At 40.2% G+C, this 22,960-nt stretch overlaps 1 protein-coding gene across 1 annotated transcript in view; it reads right to left on the reverse strand.

The window, feature by feature from the left end:
• Positions 1-210: 210 nt before the first annotated feature.
• Positions 211-22,960, reverse strand: part of LOC136874090 (uncharacterized) — a 29,324-nt gene continuing 6,574 nt past the window's right edge. The window contains exons 2-3 of the mRNA XM_067147639.2: positions 7,622-7,747; positions 211-734 (exon numbers count right to left, since the gene is read on the reverse strand). Of these exons, the coding sequence (XP_067003740.1) occupies positions 592-734; positions 7,622-7,747 (269 nt within the window). The 3' untranslated portion in view covers positions 211-591. The remainder of the gene's footprint in view (positions 735-7,621; positions 7,748-22,960) is intronic.

Raw genomic sequence — 22,960 nt, forward strand, 5'->3', positions numbered from 1 at the left:
CAAGGTTTCACTCCAAACTCAAACTGTGTCTAAAACTCCTAGCGCGCCTCATGACATACAGGAGTTTAGAAGTTAAGTTTTAGTTTACTTTTTCAGCTAATATAGTAAGAATGTGTCAGTTCTATTTTATTTTTGAGTAAAATAATGCCTTCGTATACACTGAAGTCCAACACATCATGGACAGGAATAGGGAAAGAGAAATCAAAAGACTTTCAATTGTTGAACATCAAATTTTTGGATTGTTAAAATACCTTTGAACATTATTTACAAGTTGGTTCAAAATTATTTACTGGTTTTGTAACATTAAAAATAGTTTTTGCTCAATTTATGCAATTTTTCCCAGACCCGGTCTGAAACACCTCGCAGCATAATTTTACATGCCCTCTCCAGGAATAACATAAAACCTCCTTTCTAGTGAATCTTTATTTAAGAATGGCATATAGTCTTTAACATGTAACTGTTAGAAAAGTATGTACAGTAAAGTGATCAATTTAATGTGAACTTGATCATTGTATAGTAGTAGAGAATGGTAACTCAAACACAAGTGTTCCAACTAAAAAAGATGATGAGTAGTCAGAGTCAAATGATAATTCACAGTATGGATCCATTACACCCATCTGTATTGCAGATAGCAGTGTAGTCCTGTACTGTGTGCTTCACACATCCTTCCATTTTGATCATCAAGTCAGTGCCTGTGGCACAAGTACGCCACGTGTGCACCTTGCCTCCATCAACTGCAACAAGATAAAACAATATGTCCAGTATCATGTGTGAAGACATTTTATCAGGAGTGTTCCAAGTTACCAGGAAAATTATTAATTACCCCTAAATATCATTATCATCATCATTACAATTATGATTAATCTGCCAAAACATTCATTTTAATCAGATCCTGCAAAGAGATGCTGTTGAACCCTGTCCAGTTTCTTTACACTTCTCTTTCAATCAGCAACACGTGGTCACCTATCAGAAGACTGCCTATATACCTTACTCAAGAATCAAATGCTTCAACCAGGGACGTAACAAATATGATAAGGGTCCGCCTTCCAAATAAAATGTAAAACCTATAAATAACTAACACTTTCAATCCTATGCCTGCACAGGATATGGGCACACTAGTTTCCTCGTTGTGAACGGCGCCGGTATACCATACGAGCATGATTTTTGCACGTGTTTACAGGCAACTGTATGTATCCCGTATGGCTCCCGTAACTTGCTTGGGGGTAACAGTTTATCGAATGTCCACTAGAATGCAGCAGTTATCGGGAAATTAAAACTGAAATGATAAAAAGTGTAGTTTCTCCTTGCCGTGACCTCTACTGAAACACTTGATGTGCTGAGTGCTGAGCACACCAAATCTGTCACACGTCAACTGTGTTACTGTTATCATGCCGGCTCTGTGATGGTAATATCTTGAATATTTTATTGGGAGAAGTGGGTTCAGAAATAGATGACAGTGATGAAGACTCTGCTTACGAACCAGATAACATATCAAGTGATAGTTCAGGGACGTCTGGCTCCATGGCTAAATGGTTAGCCTGCTGGCCTTTGGTCCAGAGGGTCCCCGGTTCGATTCCCGGCCGGGTCGGAGATTTTAACCTTAAATGGTTAATTCCCTTGGCTCGGGGACTGGGTGTTTGTGCTGTCCCCAACATCCCTGCAACTCGCACACCACACATAACACTATCCTTCACCACAATAACGTGCAGTTACCTACACATGGAGATGCCACCCACCCTCATCAGAGGGTCCGCCTTACAAGGGCTACACCCAGCTACAAATAGTCACATGAAATTATTATTATTAGTTCAGGAAAGATTTTTATTTGTTACATCACTTTCAAATGCAAGATTTTTAGCTGCATTACTTTACTCCAAATACAAACGACATAAATACTTCACCTCTCCAGAAATTTGGGCTTATTTTTTTGTTTAGACAAAGAAAAAAAGAAAGTAGATGGTAGCACACGAAGTGCAAGGTTGAACAGTACATAGCCAAATGTTTTCAGGGCTACTATACCAAAACAAACTATTCCTAAATAGGTAAGTTTTGTATTTCAAATATAATTGTGTTTATTTGTAGCTTAAGTAGCCACATTAAATTATTCATTTTTATTGTTAGAGGAGGCTTATTGGTATAACTTGAATGTAAAAGATTTTTCTGTACAATTTTTATATTTTCACAAGACTAGTATAATTAAATTACTTTAGATATGTACTTCCTGATTAATATCTTCATTTTGGATGGCTGAGATACCTTTGTATGATACAAAAATCAGGTAAGTACTATGTTTTGCTGTTGTGTAATAATGTATTAAAATTCAGGTAAAGGACCCAGTTCACTGGCAGGGCCCATGTTAAAATGTGGTAGTGTTGAAAATGCTAATATGAATTTACTTATAGCAGGAAGATAATATGCCATATATTGTCAAATTATACAAACAAAGACATTATTCACAATTGTAGGATTATTAAAATATAATTTTAATATGTTTTATTTGGCTGAATCTGTAGTTTAACGGCTAAGCTGCTGAACCATACACCACTTAGTTGTTTGTACTTAAAATTGGTTTCATTTCACAATAACTATGGAACTATACTCTGTAACCGATACCAAAGTCTCGGTTATAATAATTGATTTGATTATAACACAGGAAAATACACAAACAAAATTAAATCAAAAACTGTTCAAATAAAGCTTGAAATACCGTATATCAAACAGCACAACTGATAGCGTTTATGCAAAGTGAGCTCCTTCGAAACTGAATTGACAGAGTGTTACTAAACCTTCTTCTTATTGGCATTATATATTGTTGTTGAATGGAAGTCAAATGTTCAGCACAAATTGTGCATAATACACATCAAGAAAGTGTCATTTTCTAAGTAAAATGTGATTTTTTTGTATCAGTTTTTGTTACTGCAATTATTATAAAATGATTTGGTGCAGGTCTTTTGTGAGGAGTGTACCGTGGTGTTGTGAGTGATAGCAAGGGCAAGCATTGTTTGCAGTTGTGCTATAATAACTGCTGCTAGATGCAACCAAACAGCAGTTTCTCTATGTACAAATTGTAAAACAAACTACAGTATTTAGACTGATTCTAAAAAATTGCCCGGACCATTCCTGTGCAGAGTGACATTAGGCTAGGTGTGTGTGTGTGTGTGTGTGTGTGTGTGTGTGTGTGTGAGGGGTCTGCAGGGCCCCTTGAAAGCCAGGGTCTGCCAGCATTGCAGGCTCTATTATTACGCACACAGCTTCAGCACAGCAAAACCAAAATATTCCTATGAAGAAAATAACATCCATTCTTCCTTTATCATCTTCATCATCATCTCACAACCAGATGCAAAGGTCATCAACAAATGTCAAATAGAAAGACCTGTACTAGGTGATCTGAAAAATCCATGGACATATGCTAAACTGAAAAATAGATTTGAAAATATCAAAATATTGAGTCAATGTACTAGAAATGTTGGTTTCCTCATCAGAACCTAATCTTTTATTTAAAGTACCATTCTTCTTCTTCAGTTAAGATAAACCAGAAAGACATTGAACAAGTGTCAGCTTTCAAATACCTAGGAAGCGTAACAACGGATTATATGAGAAGAAGTAGGGAGGTAAGAACTTGCATTGCCATCGCTAAAGAAGATTTTTTTTTTTTTTTTTGCGAGCTGTATACGGGGCCCCTTAAAGGCCCGGGCCCGCCTGCATTGCAGGTCCTGCAGGCCCTAATCTGAGGTCTTTGGACCGGTGCGCGGGATCTGCTTCACGCAGTTTCCAATGTGTCTGGAAAGATGACCAAACTTGATTATTTAGAGGAAGTAAAAGTCGTAACAAGGTTTTCATAAGTGAACCTGCGGAAGGATCATTACCGAAATTGTTTTATCAAAAAACATTTCGAGAAGGAGGAGTCGGATGGCCCCGCGCGGTCCTCTCCTCCGGCGAGGCTCCTGCCGAGCCCGCTGTTGCGAGACCATGTTTGGAATATATGAGCCAAATCATGTCAGATATGAAATGTGGAAACTACAAGGAACTGAAAATGAAGGCCAAAAAAATTAGAAGAATGGAAAACTGTTGCAAATCAACTCATGGGTTTAGAACTATAATATAACATGTTCTGTACTTAGGCAGGTCTTCACACAGCCACTCTCCATGCAGTTCTGTCTGAAGCCATCCTCGCAGTTTCTTCATCATTCCCTGCTATTTTGACACTGTCCACCTTCTTCGTCCTCTTCTTCTCCTTCCATTTACCGATCAGCAAACACTCTGTAGCCAGTGCCCAAGCCATTTCCTCTTCCTTGTATGGATGGTTTGTAATAACTTTGTCTTTACTCCAACTCTCTCCAATATCTGTTCATTCTGTACCCTTTCCATCCAGGATATCCTTTCCATCCTTCTCCATAACCACATCTCAAATGCTTCTAGTGTCTTTTCTCTTCCTTAGCGTCCAGGTCTCTACTCCATATAGCACCACACTCCAAGCATTTCACCAGCCTCTTCCCCAAACTGCAAGTCCAAGTGTCCACATAGGAGTCTCTTCTTTCTCAGTGATGTAGGATGGTGTAAGCACATTCCTATTTTTCAATGGGTGAAGAATGAATGTTAGTTTCTTCATAGAAAATTTTTGGTTTTGTTGTGCTGAAGCCAGGGGTGTAACATTAGGGATTGCTGGAGCCACTCAGGCTCATTGTGGGTTTGGTCAGAGTTTTAAGGTCGAGTGACCTTCCTGATGCCACATGATTTTTGAGATAAAAATCTCAACCTGGAATCAAACCTCAGCCTTCTGGATGTGAAGTCAGTAGCTAAGCTACAGAACTAATCATGCCACTTGACAGATCTTCAGTCTTGATGCATAAAGTGTAGGATAAGAAGTAAGATGGATAAACACAGCAAAAGGGAAGAGACAAGACAGCAATAAATATGGGTGGTAAAAGACCAAGAACATAGGACAAACACAGAAGGAGAACAGGATCCCAGAAGGTCAATACAAATAATGGCAAGGCACAAATTACAAAGAACGGAAGCAGAATCAAGCTCATAGGGGGTGGAAGAGGAATGGATGTATGCACCTCCGGAAGTGGAAATCTCCTTTCTTATATTTTACGACTTCCTGACAGGGATTCAAACCCACGTCCTTCCGGGCGAACCGAGCAAGCCTTTACCACCTCGGCCAGGCATCCCCTTTTTAAAACAGACCCTTTATTAAATGGCAAACATGTATTAAATAGGTGGACTTTGTATAATTAAATTCTTTCAGATTTTCATCTTAGATATTTAAAATCAATATGGAACCAGAATGAAGTTCATTACTTTGCCCATCTATTTGAATACAGCAGTGTATAAAGATGTGGAAATTGTCCTTGTCCTTTTACATTTTCATTTATGCCATTGTTATAACTGTATGTTGACAACCGCATCCTCTACTACATCTTATTCAATAAATCTGCTATCGCATGTCGCATCTAGAACAAGTATCTATATTACATGAAAGTTATTAAATCCTTCTTCCGTGTTGAACCACGTTGTTGTCTTCTGTACATTCTATACAGTTTGCCAACGTTTTGAATACATTGCATTATTCTCCGTCAAGGCAAGTGTGATTGTTGACTTATATTATGAGCCGATCCGACCATACACATTGAATAACCTCAAAACAACCCAATAACTTTTTATAGACCAAGTTGGTATAGTTTGTAATATCTGAAGCCATCTCTTCTCAGTTTTGACTCATGTGAGGAACGCTCCAAGTGTAACAACCTGTTTTGCCAAAAACTTTGCTCAGCGAAAAAGTGGTTGAAATAAGCAAACACATATTTTGGCTTATCCGTAGACACTCTACCCTTTCCAAGAAAATGAGGGTCGAAGTTTCTGACGTGCTTCACATGCCTATTAGTGCGTAGCAAGTTTAAACGACATGGTGGCTTCACATTTTTGCACCCTGTGTTTGAATCCCGATTAATTTTTCATTTATTTGCTTTTGTCCATTGATGATGGCTACACGTGGTTTTGTACAATGTATTTTGACATATCATTGTCCTTTTTCATATTTTGATGTTCTACCTGGTAAATTACTTTTTAAACATCAATTGCTTACACTCATTGAACAGCAAAGCGATATCACGACTAGACGCGAAGGAATAAAAATCCACGCATTGATTCATAATCAATTGAAAGTGCCAGTTTTTGGAAAAATGATCCATTATGCATGGTTTGTAGCAAACTTACTGCCAACCCATGCAATCTTCAGTAATGTTAATAACGTTTCTTTCCCGAGTGACATCATCACCCAGAAATATAGCTGTGGCAAACCTGCCTTCACGTGATGCTTGTGTTGTGTGAAATTTCTATGTTTCGAATGTTTCTACAATTGGTATCATCCAAGGAAACGCACTGTATCTCCCTGAAGCATTAATATAAGCATTAACATTGTAATCTCTGAAATATACCATTTATGTCATAAATATATAACACTTATTGTGAAACTCAGTTGTAATTTTACAATCAACATAATGCCCTTGTATTCACTAACATGATAAGAAACATTTGTGCAGTAATTGTCAATGGGCGTAAGTAGATAAATGAAACAAACAAAAGAACAATTTCATGGGGATTTGAACACGGGGTGCAAAAGTGGAAAGCCACGGCGATAGCCGCTGCACTACCGCATCAGTTCAACTTGTTATGCTCTAAAAGGCACATAAAAGACGTCAGAAACTTCAACCATCATTTTGTTGGAAACTGTCGAGTGTTTACGGATAAACCAAAACATTTATTTAAAATATTTTTTTTTTGCAAGTTGCTTTACGTCGCACCAACACAGACAGGTCTTATGGTGATGATGGGGCAGGAAACGTTTAGAAGTGGGAAGGAAGCAGCCATGGCCTTAATTAGGTACAGCACCACCATTTGCCTGGTGTGAAAATGGGAAACCACGGAAAACCATCTTCAGTGCTGCCGACAGTGGGGCTCGAACCCACTCTCTCCCAAATACTGGATACCGGCCGCAATAAAGCGACTGCAGCTATCGAGCTCGGTAAAAAAAATTATTTCGAGCCCTCTTTCACTGAGTGAAGTTTCTGGGAAATCAGGTTGTTACACTTGACGGGTTCCCCTCGTCAGTTAATTTATAACTGTTAGGCTTTTCAGTCAACCAAAACTAACTTTGAGTAAATAAATGTATAAACTACCTGAAAGAGAAGACATATGGTAACAGTGTTATACCTAAAAATGAATTCAGTTGTTTCTTTTTTTTTTTTTTTCAGGTATAATACTGTTACCATATGTCTTCTCTTTCAGGTAGTTCAAAAATGTATTCACTCAAAGTTAGTTTCAGCAGACTGAAGAGTCTAAATATATATTTTTTTAAGTTGATATAGAACAAGAAATTAGTTTATTTATGCATACACTGTGTAAGAGATTCAATTATTTCACAATGTGATCAACTCTGTTGGTTGAACTGTACAGTATTTAATGACAATAAAAGTATTCTATTCATACACTTGAATGTTCACTTTCTATCACAAATACATAAATTTATAGAAAGTCAGTAATTAACACAAGAAAAGGTATGCATTTATACAAGACCCTAGCTGATATGAAGTGTACTATTATGAGATAAATTACTCACTTGTCCGATTGCTCTTGCTGCAATGAGTACTCTCCGACGGACAATTCTGCATTGTAGTCATAGTGAACTTCTCTCCACAGCGTGCATCTTTTTCAGAATCACACACAAAGCATTTAATAGCAGTGCCTGGAAGAATAATTCAGCTTTCCTTTACGATTTACATGCATTTAACTTTGGAATCAGTAAATAATACATAATAACTAATGGACATGGTGATATTGGTGATGCAAATACTAATCACCTGCATTCAAGAAAACCACCAACAAGAGATGCCATGAACTTCACGAAGAGCAACTACGAAACTTCCATTGAATGGCAGAAGATATTCAACGACAAATACTACCCAACAATGCCTCCTGTGAAGAAGACCTCCCTCATAGACTATGATCCATACTTTACCAACCACGGGAACTGTGCAGCTTTTCCACTACAAGTGGAACAGAATTTCAATGCCTGAGTATGACTGCAGTGCTACACAACAGACGATCCAGTACATCATCAGCGATTGTAAGACAAGAAAGTATACCGGTAATGGCAATGTTAGTGACTCTGCTCTCATGATCACAGAAATTATAGACTACATCCAAAATTTAGATATACATATACTGAAGTGTAGATCCTACCTAAAACAGACACTGTATTTCTAGCCAAATGCTAAATAAATAAATAGTGGGGAGATAACATAATAGAAACACTTCATCAGCTCTTCCCAATGCACCATAAAAATTATAATTTTGCTGTGAAACCAACATCCACAACCAACTTAATGGAGAAAACATAAATACTAAATGGAGGAATTTGGACACAGTTAACAAAGAAAATCAAAAGAGACATGTTCCTCTGACAGATTTTTTTTTGCTAGTCGCTTTTTTTTTTTGCGTCGCACCGACAACAGCCCCAGCATTTGACTGGTGTGAAAATGGGAAACCACGGAAAACCATCTTCAGGGCTGCTGACAGTGGGATTCGAATCCATTATCTCCCGGATGCAAGCTCACAGCCATGCACCCCTAACCTCACTGCCAACTCGCCCGGTCTCTTTGATAGTTACTGCAGATGAATGACTGGCTGTTGTCAGCGCCTTATTGAAGATTGAGATCGCCCCAGGCTAACATACTTGTAGTGCCCTCCCCTAACCCAAACCATAATGCTAAAAGAAAAGACAGATGACAAACCAATATCATCATCATTATCTCCCCTTATTCAGCTCCAGCCAGGTTGGGGCATTTATGGTACTTCTATCCTTCCTCTCTCTTTTCACCATTCTTCTGCAATTCTGGTCTGTTCCAGGTCTCTGCCTTGATCAACTGTATCCACCTTGTTCTGGGTCTCCTTCTTGGTATCTTTCCCTCAAAGTTAGCCTCCATTATCTGTTTCAGTATCCTCAGGGACATAAATGTGATATGGGCCTGCCTGCCAAAATAAAAATTCGGGGCCCCTCAACTAAAATGTAAAACCTATGAATAACTAAAATATAAATTTAATTGCAGCAGTTAGAAGTAATGCAATGTATTGTCAACTTATATGAACAAAAGGGTTATTCGTTATTGTAAGATTATTCTTAAATAATTATTAGATTTAATCCAACTCATTGGCTGAATGGTCAGCATTGAGACCTTCAGTTCAAAGGGTCCCAGGTTCGATTCCCAGCTGGGTCAGGGATTTTAATCGTGTTTGATTAATTCTTCTGGCTCGTGGACTGGAGGTTTATGTATGTTCCAACATTTTCCTCTTCATATTCAGACAACACACTACACTACCAACCACCACAGAAACATGCAATAGTGATCAGGAAGGCCATCCGGCCACAAAAACAGAGCCAAATCCACATGTACAACACAGTGAAGGAAAAGCAGTAGAAGAAGAATGATTATTAGGTTTAATTGGATTGCTTCTGTAGTTTAACAACTATGTTGCTGAACTGCCAACCATGCACCACTGTTCAAGCTTAACTTTTAATTGGTTTCATTTTTCAGTAACTACAAAACAATACTCTGTAACCGATACTGAAGTCTTGGTTATAATAATTTAATTGATTACAACACAGAAAAATATACAAACAAAATTAAATATACATCTGATCAAATATAGTTTAAAAAACATCAGACCTTAAAAATAATAAGCCTATTATTAACTTCATGCAAAGAGAGTTTGTTAGAAACTTGAGTTGACAGATTGTTACTACACCTTCTTATAGGGATTATATACTGATATCTAATAAATGTGTCACTACAGTTAAATGTTCTGCAAAATATGTGCATAATACGATCTCAGGTGGACTACACAGCAAGAAAGTATCATTTTGTAACTAAAATATGATATTTTGGTATCATTTGCATTGCTGTAATTACTTTTAAATAATTTGGTGCAGGTCTTTTCTGAAGAGTGCATCATGGTGTTGTGAGAGACAGCAAGGGCAAGTATTTGTTTATAGCTGTGCTGTGTGACACTCAAAACACAAAACTGCTGCTAGATGCAATCAAGTAGCAATTCCCCTGTGCACAAAATGTAAATAAAAAGAAAAGAAAGAACTATTTTGACTAATTCTGCAAAATCGCCCAAATCATTTCCATGCAGAGTAACATTAGGATAGATGTATACACCTTTTTGTGAGGAGACTGCGGGGCCCCTTAAAGGCCCGGGCCCGCCTACATTGCAAGCCCTAACATTACATCCCTGAGTATCCTTCGCTCGAGCCTCCATGGCTCAGACGGCAGCGCATCAGCCTCTCACCGCTGGATATCGTGGTTCAAATCCTGGTCACTCCATGTAAGATTTGTGCTGGACAAAGCAGTGGCGTGACAAGTTTTTCTTCGGGTACTTCGGTTTTCCCTGTCATCTTTCATTCCAGCAACACTCTCCATTCTTATTTCATAGCATCTATCACTCATTAATAAATCACTTTGGGACTGGCGACCCCATCGTACTAATAGCCTATATCTACTTCATTCATTACATCCCTGACCTGGTCATTGACTGGAAAACAGGTTGTAGGTTTTCATTTTCAGTATCCTTTGCTCCTCCATTCTCTTAACATGTTTGGTCTATTCTCCTTAATTTTGTTATTTTTGTGCTCAAATTTCCTTTCTCATATTTTCACTTCTCACTCTGTCTTTCCCTGTCTTTCCTATCACACTACTTAGGAAATTAATTTCACGGGCTTGAATGTTACTGTCTTCTTGTCCCTACTCAGGTCTTCATTGAATGTATCAACATGATCCTGTAGATTGCTTCCTTACACTTCCTTCTTATCTTCTTCTTCCAAATTAGATTCCTTACATTCTGATAGAATGCATTTGCCTGTTGCACCCTTTTGCTAATTTCTATATCCAGCCTTGTATTTTGCATTAGTATGCTTCCTAAGTATTTGAATCTGTCCACAATTTCATGGTTATAACTGCCAAATTTCATGTTTCTTTTTCTGTCAAAAGCTTGCTTGTAATTAATGAATGCTGCATATGCATGGTCTTTGGATTTAGACAGGACTATATTCATGAATTGGAGTATGTGTACCATCGCTTTTAAGGTTGATCTTCTGGAAGTAACAGTCAATATGTTGTCATGGATTTCATTTTAGTAAGATGTTGCTCAATAACACGAATGGTGCACATTCCAAGGCTATCCCTCTGTTGGATTCTGGCTTGTGCTGCAGTTCTTTTCCTTTGTAGATCACTTTGACTGTCGATTCTCTCCACATTGTGGAGATGTCCATAATTTCTAGGCACTGTTGTCTAGGACTGTCCATAACTTAATGGTATATATCATTGCTCCTCTCATCAGCTCGTTTGAGATATTATCTGGGCCAGCTGCCTTACAAGGTTTGCTTCTTTCAATTGCTTGCCAAATTTAGTCTTCTGTTCTTTCATTTTCAGTCACCAGGGTGCTTCCTTTGGTGTTATATTTTGTGCTTTCCTTCTGGAGTATATTTGCAAAGTAGTTTTCCCATATTGTCATGGAGATACTTGGGGTTGCCTTGGTTCTCCATGATTCCAGGACTTTCTAGGGCTTTGCTTCTGCTTCTTGTATTAATTATTCTTCCTTGGTCTGGGTATACTGTTGTTTCTTAGCCTTCAGGAGCAAGTTATATCCTATTGTTATCATTTAGACTTTCACGGCCCTTGTAACTATTCATGAAGTATATTTTTGGGATTATGCCGTGTAAGTAATTATACACACACTCTACGCGTTTCAAAAGAAACCTTTCCTTTCTTCATCAGGAGACAACAGAGAAATGAAACGACGCATTAAAGGTTGCTAGGAGAAAGCAACAAGGAACTTAAAATGGTGCCCTAAGATATAGAAGGGACACCATTTTAGCAGCATGCTAGGGACAGCGAATGGCAACAGTAAAGCATCATTCTCTAATGGTTCTGATAATAGGTACTATGATTCACTGAGGTTGTAGCCTGTATCGCGGTTGAAATTATCTGGATGTTTACGTATCTAAACCACCTCCCTGATAATTCTTGGGCAATATTGCTTTATACGGGCAAGAACATCCACTTCTTGGAATAAGACATCGTGACCAGGTGTTAAGGCATGATCAGCAACAGCTGATTTATCAGGCTGGTTGAGTCTGATACACCTGGTATGTTCTTTGATGTGAGTACATACCGTTCTCGAAGTCTGCCCAATATAAACCATGCCACAGGTACAGGGAACTCTGTAGATACCAGGTTGTTGCTATTTAGGCAAACTATCCTTAGTTGGTCTCAGGAGTTGCCTAATCTTAATTGATGTTCCAAAAATAGTTCGTACATGGTACCTACATAAGATTTTAGCAATATGATCCATTGTGTTATGTACGTAAGGTAGGTAAGTAGTTCCTTTTACATCTTTTTTCCTTAACAGAAGTTCGATTATGCGTCGATTTCAGAACTGTTGAGATCAAAGCTCTGCTGTAACCGTTGCTCTCAAAGGTGGTTCTCAAGGTGTTAATTTTCTCTTGTAGAGATGACACTTCACATATCCTCCTGGCCCTGGTAGTCAGAGTGTAAGGATACCATATTTCTGGGCAGGGTGATGGTGAGAATCTGCATGGAGATATCTATGGGTGTGTGTAGGCTTATGATAAACACTGTGTCCTAAAGATCCATCCTTTTTCTTGGTGACAAGAACATCTAAAAATAGTATTTTGCGGTCAGATTCCATTTCCATGCTGAAACAAATGGAAGGGTGCTGGTGATTAAGATGATCCAGAAAGTGACCAAGATTGTCTTCACCTTCCATCCATATGACGAACGAATCATCCACATATCACCACCAGATCGTCAGTTTGCAAGGTGCCGATGGCAAAGCTTTCTCTTCAAAGTTTTCCGTGAAGGAATTAGCCACAACAGGAGAGAAAGGACTTCCCATGGCCACACCATCTGTCTGTTCATAATATTTCCCATTCCACAGAAAGTAGGAGGAGGTCGTGCAGTGATAGAAAAGCCTTACGATCTCTTCGGTTCTGAGTTCAGAGTATAGATGATTTTTTTACTATTGCTAATGATCCTTTCAGAGCTGCTAACCCAATGTCCTTAATAAATTAGTTATGAAAATTAAATTTCTTACAAAAGTTGTGAAATGTGTGAGTAATGGTGCCTTGTGCTCCTATCATCAATCCTAAAACATCTATGGAGTCCAATGATATTTCTTGGCAAAGTATGGAATTGTAGGTTCATATATATCACATTTCTCCTTGTGTAAATTATGTGGTTGAGTGGATGATGCTTCGGTTTTAATTGTGGGGTCTATTATGAACCCTTTACTTGAACCCGGTGGTGTAGCTATCATGTCAATCCGTCAGCTTGACCCTGTCTGTGACAATCTATGTACCTCCTCATAGACTGTATAATGCTTTTCTCTCAGGGCTTCAGCAATCATACATCATATATGATGAGTCGTGAATTCCATAGGTTGTGATTAAATGGACAGGAACCCAAGATGAAACCTAGTGTTTCAATCTCACTGTGGCAATGTCAACTGGTTATTGTCGGGGACCTGCCCGGTAATGCACGAACTGGAACTACATTTGCTGTCAGTTTTATGGCATTTCCCCAGTCGCTACTAGTTAAACCTTTGAGTTTTCTTACCCACTGATTGGCTGGTATGTATTCCTTATACAGTATAACACCCTTACCCTTTTGTGGTAAGGCACACCAGGCATCGAATTCTTTCTCACGGAGTTGTTGTCATAGGAGCGAGACCTCTAATGATTCGTATTCAGTATTCAGGAGTAGGCCACATTTTTTGAAGCACTTCTCTGTTTCTGTATGGAGGTCTCTGGTGTGGTTAATGTGGGTATATTGTTGGATCATTGGAGAACTTGGCGTACATTTATGTGCTGTAGATAAACCTCCCAACCGTACTTGAAAAGACCGAGTCCTTTATACTTTTTATCGGAGTATAACATGCTGTCTTGTGTATCTATTGGAAGCTGAAGAACTTCTTTCAAGGTGCTTTTGATACGTTTGTCAGTATCAGTTAGGAAACTCGCAGGTATTTGATGTAAAGGTGTAGTATGGAATTTGTAGATCAAAGATGGGCAAATGTAGGTTGATAGCACATTAAATTTCTGGTGTGGTTGCAGTAGTGGAGTTAATGCTAATGCATCTAGTTTACTCTTAAGTTTTTCCATTGTAATTTTTTCTTTGCTATTTGCTTTACGTCGCACCAACACAGATAGGTCTCATGGTGATGATGAGATAGGGAAGGGCTAGGACTGGGAAGGAAGTGGCCATGGCCTTAATTGAAGTACAGCCCCAGTATTTGCCTGGGGTTCGAACCAGTATCTCCCGGATACAAGCTCACAGCTGCGTGCCTCTAACTGCACGGCTAACTTGCCTGGTTTTACGTCGTTAATTTAGGATCAAATACAGCAGCATTGTGTTAGTTTACTCTGAGGTAGTGGCTTGTCTCTGCAGGAGTTATAGATTTGATTTCATTGTAACCATTTAATGTTAGAGATTTGAAGGTAGGGCTTTCTTTTACTATGGAAATGGATTTAGATTTGTTGACATTGATTGTTAGTCCAATTCCTTCCAATCTCTTGATGGCCATTTCAGTGATCTTTCTAGCTGAAGTCTTGGTTTTTGCTACAGTCAACGTATCATCAGCAAAGCCTACAGTGGTTACGTTAGGAAGACCAGGCATTATACAATATCCATGCTCTTCCTGGAACTCTGTTGATGAAATTTCTTCTAAAATGTGGTCAGTTTCAATGTTGTAAAGTGCTGGTCATAAGGGAAAACCGTGCATTATACCTTTATTGAGAACAATTGGTTTGATCTTCTTGTGATGGGATTCTGTTTGAGTAGTATTATTAGTTTGTAGTGCCATCGTTAGATCAGACAGTTTTGATGGTAGGGCGAGGGAGGAGAGAGCATTCTTCAGTGTTTATGTCCTGCGTTGTCAAAGGCCTTAGTGATATCCAGAAAAACCAGGTTACAGTGGACCTTTTGGTATTTGGCTGATGTCAGAATAGATTCCAAGATGGAAGTGTTGATGTGAATGCCAGCAGTGTTTGTGAAGCCACGTTGATTTTCATTAAAGCTCACGTAGCTACGTAGTCGTGTATCTAATATGCGTTCTATTACTCTTCTCACTAGTGAATAGATGGTTATTGGTCTCCAGTTATCTAGATACATTGGGTCCCCTCCATTATGGATATTTTTTTTGTTAGGGGCTTTACGTCGCACCAACACAGATAGGTCTTATGGCGACGATGGGATAGGAAAGGCCTAGGTGTTGGAAGGAAGCGGCCGTGGCCTTTATTAAGGTACAGCCCCAGCATTTGCCTGGTGTGAAAATGGGAAACCACGGAAAACCATCTTCAAGGCTGCCGATAGTAGGATTCGAACCTACTATCTCCCGGATGCAAGCTCACAGCTGAGTGCCTCTACGCGCACGGCCAACTCGCCCGGTCCATTATGGATAAGCATGGTTCTAGCTCTCTCAAGAATCTCAGGCACCAGTGTTCTTGTTAACGTGGTTGTTGCAATCAATGCTATAATTTCATAACACGTGTCATGTTTAAGTGCCCTCATCAATATATGGTATGGTTCAAGGGATGTGTCAATGGCTATTTTTTTGATTGTATGCTCTACTTCTTGTTTAGAAATGACAGTATTCATTGTATCATCTAATTCTACATATTCTGCTTCAGATGTGTGTGAAGTATATGTTGATCTTACTAAATCATTGGGGATCGAAACACGAGAGGAAAAGTAGTTGTGTATTTTATTTATATCTACCTTACAGACCTCTTTAGTGTCACTGATTGATGCATGTACTGCTTTTCGTCTCTGGTTGTAGTATAGGAATTGAGTTTCTTTGTATGTCTGTGTGTTTCATACTTCTCTCGGTGCTTTAATCTATGTCTCTTGGTCACCCTTTCTGGATTGCAAGTTGCGTATATTTATGTTGATTATTAAGTAACTTTTTTCTCCGCCGTATCTCATAAAATTTAACTGCCGGGTGTTTTGAACCGGGAAGCTGTTGCATAGCTTTGGATAAGAATTCCATGACTTCTTTGACATAATTACAGAAGTCATTGTCATTACCAATATTCTGGAATTTTTCCATTGTTTCTTTGTATGTCTGTGTGTTTTGATTTTGTATAAACGTACTGTGATTCGTTATGTCTGGCGTGTTAATATTTTTGTTGCTATTACCTGGAAACAAGATATCACTATCATTTGAAAGGGGTGAATGACAACTTCTTGCTGATTTCCATTCGGGCTGCTTAGCTAACAGTGCAGTTCTATGTTCTTGTGGATGAGATCGACTTATGTGGATGCTCACTCCTAGCTTCCCTTTATAGATTTTACCACAATGTGGACGGCGTTAACAACTTCATCGGTGATAATCTGAGTCGTCGTCTTAGGTGATTCGTCCAAGGGTTCCAGGGCCGTTAAACAGGACCAAACTCATATGTCCCACCCGTAACCCTACAGATGTGGGAAAAGCGGCAGAAGAAGAAGAATATTCAAGTAGCATCTATATTTCAGAGCATTAGAACAGTTGGCGAGTACATTTTGGAAGCTAGGTTATCAGTGGAACATTCTTGTTAGGCTATCATTACAAAGTTCAGAGAACAATGCTGTCTGTACCGTCATTGATGAGTGCACCTGTGGACGAAAAGCGAAACTATTAATATCGGGGACTAGATATTCATGTTTGTCTTCACATAAACCAGAGGTGCTCCGTCCTGCGGGCGGGCAGACAATGAGTGTATGCTATTCAACCACAGTGACATTGTGGTTATGTTACAAGCTGTGAATGCTGGGCGAAGTTCTCCCAGTCACCCTCGATCACTGCGGCGATACCCGAATTTGAAGATATAATGAAAGAAAGAGGGCAGAAATCCACGTCATTTTCAATTTACATTGTAAGAAATAAGGTATTTATGTTCATTGCAATTTGACCGGATACAATAAAGAGTTAGGACTATAACCTCACATATTTTTGTAATGTACGTACCGGTAATGAATTACAATGTTCACGATTGCATTTTATGATGTGCTTTAGAAAATTTCTAATAATATAATACGGAGTTAATGTGGATAAGCTGTGGCTTGTGATTGTTTGGGTTTAAATTATCTGATAAACTCACCAACAATCCAATCATGCTTACCGGGAATGAAATCAGGGGTAGGTTACTTATTTGAAGGCAAACCGGTACTGTACTCTGGTAGATGCATTTACATTGTACTTTGATCTTGGATAGTAAATATCTATTCCCTCATTCGTGATGAAACTCCCTCGCCATTTAGAGGCTAGCTATTATCAATCAATCAATCAATCAATCAATCAATCAATCAATCAATCAATCAATCAATCAATCAATCACAACTGATCTGCATTTAGGGCAGTCGCCCAGGTGGCAGGTTCCCTATCTGTTGTTTTCCTAGCCTTTTCTTAAATGATCGCAAAGAAATTGGAAATTTATTGAACATCTCCCTTGGTAAGTTATTCCAATCCCTAACTCCCCTTCCTATAAATGAATATTTGCCCCAATTTGTCCTCTTGAATTCCAACTTTATCTTCATATTGTGATCTTTCCTACTTTTAAAGACACCATCCAAACTTATTCGTCTACTGATGTCCTCCCACGCCATCTCTCCACTGACAGCTCGGAACATACCAACCAAGAATGAGTTAGCTGGAAAATTTATAATGTCCAATGACGGACCATTTATATTGGTATTACATACCACTTAGTCGAGCAGTTTGTCTCCTTTCTCCCAAGTCTTCCCAGCCCAAACTTTGCAACATTTTTGTAACGCTACTCTTTTGTCGGAAATCACCCAAAACAAATCAAGCTGCTTTTCCTTGGATTTTTTCCAGTTCCTGAATCAGGTAATCCTGGTGAGGGTCCCAAACGCTGAAACCATACTCTAGTTGGGGTCTCACCAGAGACAAATATGCTCTCTCCTTTACATCCTTACTACAACACCTAAATACTCTCATAACCATGTGCAGAGATCTGTACCCTTTATTTACAATCCCATTTATGTGATTACCCCAATGAAGATCTTTCCTTATATTAATACCTAGGTATTTACAATGATCCCTAAAGGGAACTTTCACCCCCATCAACGCAGTAATTAAAACTGAGAGGACTTTTCCCATTTGTGAAACTCACAACCTGACTTCTATCCCCGTTTATCATCATACCATTGCCTACGGTCCATCTCACAACATTATCGAGGTCATTTTGCACTTGCTCACAATCTTGTAACTTATTTATTACTCTGTACAGAATAACATCATCTGCGAAAAGCCTTATCTCTGATTCCACTTCTTTACACATATCATTGATATACATAAGAAAACATAAAGGTCCAGTAATACTGCCTTGAGGAACTCCCCTCTTAATTTTTACAGGGACAGATAAAGCCTCACCTACTCTAATTCTCTGAGTTCTATTTTCTATAAACAGAGCCACCCATTCAGTCACTCTTTTTTCTAGTCCAATTGCACTCATTTTTGCCAGTAGTCTCCCATTATCTACCCTATCAAATGCCTTAGATAAGTCAATAGCAATACAGTCCAATTGACCTCCTAAATCCAGGATATCTGCTATATCTTGCTGGAATCCTACAAGTTGGGCTTCAGTGGAATAACCTTTCCTGTTAAGTTTTAAATACAAAATTCAGTGAACAGGGAAAGTCACACAACACTACCACACAGTGCAAAATTAAGCAGTAAACTTGTTGAATTATGTGAATATTTTACTTCTTGTTTCGTGAATAACAGGAATTTTACTTTTTATAAAAGTGGAAATACTGCAATTCTCATCCAAGGAATTGTACATCGTAGCATGTACGTTAAAACCCTGTAACTTTGTAGACTGTATTGTAACACAAAAATTATAACGTGTCAGTTTTCTTTGAATGTATTAATATAAGAAAATAAAACTGATGACTGTTTATATCATGCGCAATATAAATCAAACCGGAATATCTTGAAAAGGTTTTCTTGAGATGATAGCACTTTATTTTAAATACTGTACCGCAATCAGCATTTCGATGAGCAGTGGAGGAGACCACCGTAATCACAATCGGATGTCACTGCTCCCTTCCCTGCAAAGTGTGTTCACTTTCTCGCTTCACTGTGACGTATCCTTGCTACGTAACCTGCCCTTATTTACGTCAGGTCAGCCCGGCCGCACTGGGCTAGTCTCAACGGGTGTCCAGCTGAGCACTCCTGATATAAACACAGTACATCACAATGCCAAACACCACACAAGCACGCAATAGTGAATACATCCCTCCACATAGAGTTTGTGTGAGGAAAACTAGGCCGAGTTCTACATCAGCTGCCGACGCCAATAAATTGGTAGAAGTAATTTCGTGTCATATTCTTCGAGGTGAAGCAACTTTGTTCAGGTATAGCGCTGCCAGCCTCGTGGTAGCCCCTTTCGGTACTTTCAGGAAGGGGTAGTGACTCAGATAACCGGGAATCTCCCAGCCGGCTTGTAGGATGGGTCCGGCATTTCCGTGTATTGTTCTCGTTGGCCAGCTTACCTATGAGTTTCTTGGAGACTCAATGGAATGTTCTGCCTCTAGTCACCTCGTGAAAATTCTGGCTGAAATCACCCAAGCTATAAAAAGGGAGGCTAGCCACGGGTGGTGGAGTCACGGTCAGTGTTGGACTCCGTGGTGAAATTAGTGAGAGACTCAGTGTATTAGGGTTCGGTGGCTGGGCTGAGGGCGACAGAGGTGTTGGAAGTCGCTAGTGCCCCACCGACTTCTGAACGAGGAACGGTTGTTGTGGTGTCGGAGAGACCAGTGAGTGGGTGGGCTGAAGACGACGGAACGGAAGTGTGTTCGTGTATTTCTGTAGACTGGGGCTCGGTATGAGTCAGCGAGGGAAGCCGCTACCACGAATGTGAAGGTAAATGGACCTGTGTTCATGTTCGCTGCTGTGACTATCGTCCTGCTGTTGAATACTGTTGAGCTGTTTAGTTGTTTACTGCATGTGACTGTGTTAATTACTGGACTGTCTGAGGAGTCAAATCAATGAACAGTCATCGTGTATCGAGTGGCCCGTAGCCCTGTGTTCAGATCCAGCTGTCTACACACAGCTGCTGTATGAGGTGACTGGACTTGGGGAAGTGAAAGTAAGGATTAAGCGTCCGCAGGTAGAGCAACGGGCTGGACCGCCTGCTGTGCCGTAAGGAAGAGAGAGACTTGTAAATAGACAGCAGTTAGTGAGTGTGACCATTCATGGATAATTAGAATTTTGTGGGTATATATGTATGCGTGCATTTATTGGGTCATTCTGAAATAAATTGGAGTAATGAAACAGAGGGAGTTTTATTCGTAACAATTGCTAATAGAGGTGAGCTGCATGTACCTTTTTAACCAAATAGCGCCTTCCTGATAATGTTTAAATCTCTGGCAGTATCGCGATTCGAACCAGGGTCACTGAAGATGACAGCTAATAGCACTAATCGCTGCACGTAGGAGATGAAGCGAGTTTTTATTTTGTATATTGTTTTTTGTGCTAGTGGTTTGACGTCGCACTACTATACTGAAGGTGTTTGGCGACGCAAGGATGCGAAAGGGTTGGGATTGGGAAGGTAGCAGCTGTGACCTTCAGCTGTGACCTTAATATGGGCACAACCCCAGCATTTGCCTGATGTGAAAATAGAAAACTACGGAGAAACATTTCCAGGGCTGCCGACGGTGACATTCAAACCCACCATCTCCCGATTGCAAGCTCACAGATACGCGTCCCTAACTGCATGGCCAATTCACTCGGTCGCTTCGTATTAAGTAGTATATAACATTTAATTTTGTCCTAGTCTTCCAAGTACAAAACAGCAGTGGGTTTTATGTCATCATTCCCAACCCTGTTGTTGTTGTTGTTGTTGTTGTTGTTGTTGTTGTTGTTGTTGTTGTTTGAGCCATCAGTCCATAGACTGGTTTGATGCAGCTCTCCATGCAATCCTATCCTGTACTAACCTTTTCATTTCTACGTAACTGCTGCATCCTACATTTGCTCTAATCTGCTTGTCATATTCATACCTTGGTCTACCCCTACCGTTTTTACCACCTACACTTCCTTCAAAAACCAACTGCACAAGTCCTGGATGTCTTAAAATGTGTCCTAACATTCTATCTCTTCTTCCCATCTCTTCTTCCCGTCAAATTTAACCAAATCGATCTCCTCTCACCAATTCGATTCAGTATCTCTTCATTCGTGATTCGATCTATTCATCTCACCTTCAGCATTCTTCTGTAACACCACATTTCAAAAGCTTCTATTCTCTTTCGTTCTGAGCTAGTTATCGTCCATGTTTCACTTCCGTACAATGCCACGCTCCACACGAAAGTCTTCAAAAACGTCTTTCTAATCCCGACAGTATATCAATGTTCGAAGTGAACAAATTTCTTTTCTTAAGAAAAGCCTTCTTTGCTTCTGCTATTCTGCATTTTATGTTCTTCTTACTTTCGCCATCGTTAGTTATTTTACTACCCAAGTAACAATATTCATCTACTTCCTTTAAGATTTAATTTCCTAATCTAATATTTCCTGCATCACCTGACTTCGTTCGAATGCACTCCATTACTTTTGTTTTGGACTTATTTTTCATATTGTACTCCTTACCCAAGACTCTGTCCATACCATTCAACAATTTCTCCAGATTTTCAGCAATATATATCCACTGACTGAGCAAATGTCATGGGATAGCGGAGCACTGACGCGCAGGTTTTGTCTGCGGACCACACGCCCCCTGTGCCAGCGGCAGTTGTATAGGAGACCTTGTGAGCAGTGGCTGTGCATATGACATGTGTAAGATGGAACGTCGTCGTGAGCTGACACCGTTCGAACGGGGTATGATGGTCGGTGCCCGACGGATGGGAAGTGCGATTTCGGAAGTGGTGCGGGAATTCGGCTTCACACGATCAACCGTGTCCAGGGTGTATCGTGAATGGTTGAATGCGGGTGTCACCGTCCAAAACCGACAAACGACCGGCTGTCCAGCCACCCTCGATGACCGTGACTGCGACATCTGAGACGGATTGTCAATAATGACAGACGGGCAACCGTGCAACAAATCACGGCTCAATTCAACACAGGCCGTGCTAGACACGTCTCACAGTGAACAATCCGTAGGAACATGGGTTCTATGGGGTATGGGAGCCGGCGCCGCACTCGGGTGCCACTGTTAACCCAACGTCATCGGGCACAACGACGCGCATTTGTCGCCAGTCACCAGGGATGGACACTGAAACAATGGCGTAACGTGATATGGTTGGACGAATTACGATTTCAACTGCACCATGCCGATGGGAGGCACCGTGTATGGCGCAGACTACATGAAGCGATGGATCCCGCCTGTCTCGAAGGTGTGGACCAGGGCGCTGGTGTCTCTGTTATGGTCTGGGGTGCATTTCCCTGGTATTGAATGGGCCCCCTAGTTGTTCTGGAAGAGACTTTGAATGGTACGCGGTATGTCGAGCTGCTCGGAGACCATCTCCACCCATTTTTGGCCTTCCAGCACCCAGACGGTTCTGCGGTGTTTCAAGATAATAACGCGCCGCCACATCGCTCCCACGTCGCCCGGGAATGGTTCCAGGAACATGCAGCGGAGGTCCAACAACTGCCATGGCCACCCAGGAGCCCCGATATGAACCCCATCGAGCATATCTGGGATGTCCTGGAACGCAGGTTCCGTGCCATGGATCCTGCACCCACGAACAAACCAGCACTGGCGGCCGCTCTGCAAACGATTTGGTGTCAGCTGCGTCCAGAGGACTGCCAGGGACTTGTCGACTCACTTCTACGGCATCTCACTGCAGTTCGCAGGGCCAGAGGAGGCCCCACACGCTTTATGTGACTA

Source organism: Anabrus simplex, chromosome 1 (genome assembly GCF_040414725.1).
Source record: "Anabrus simplex isolate iqAnaSimp1 chromosome 1, ASM4041472v1, whole genome shotgun sequence".
In the NCBI taxonomy this organism is placed as follows: domain Eukaryota; kingdom Metazoa; phylum Arthropoda; class Insecta; order Orthoptera; family Tettigoniidae; genus Anabrus; species Anabrus simplex.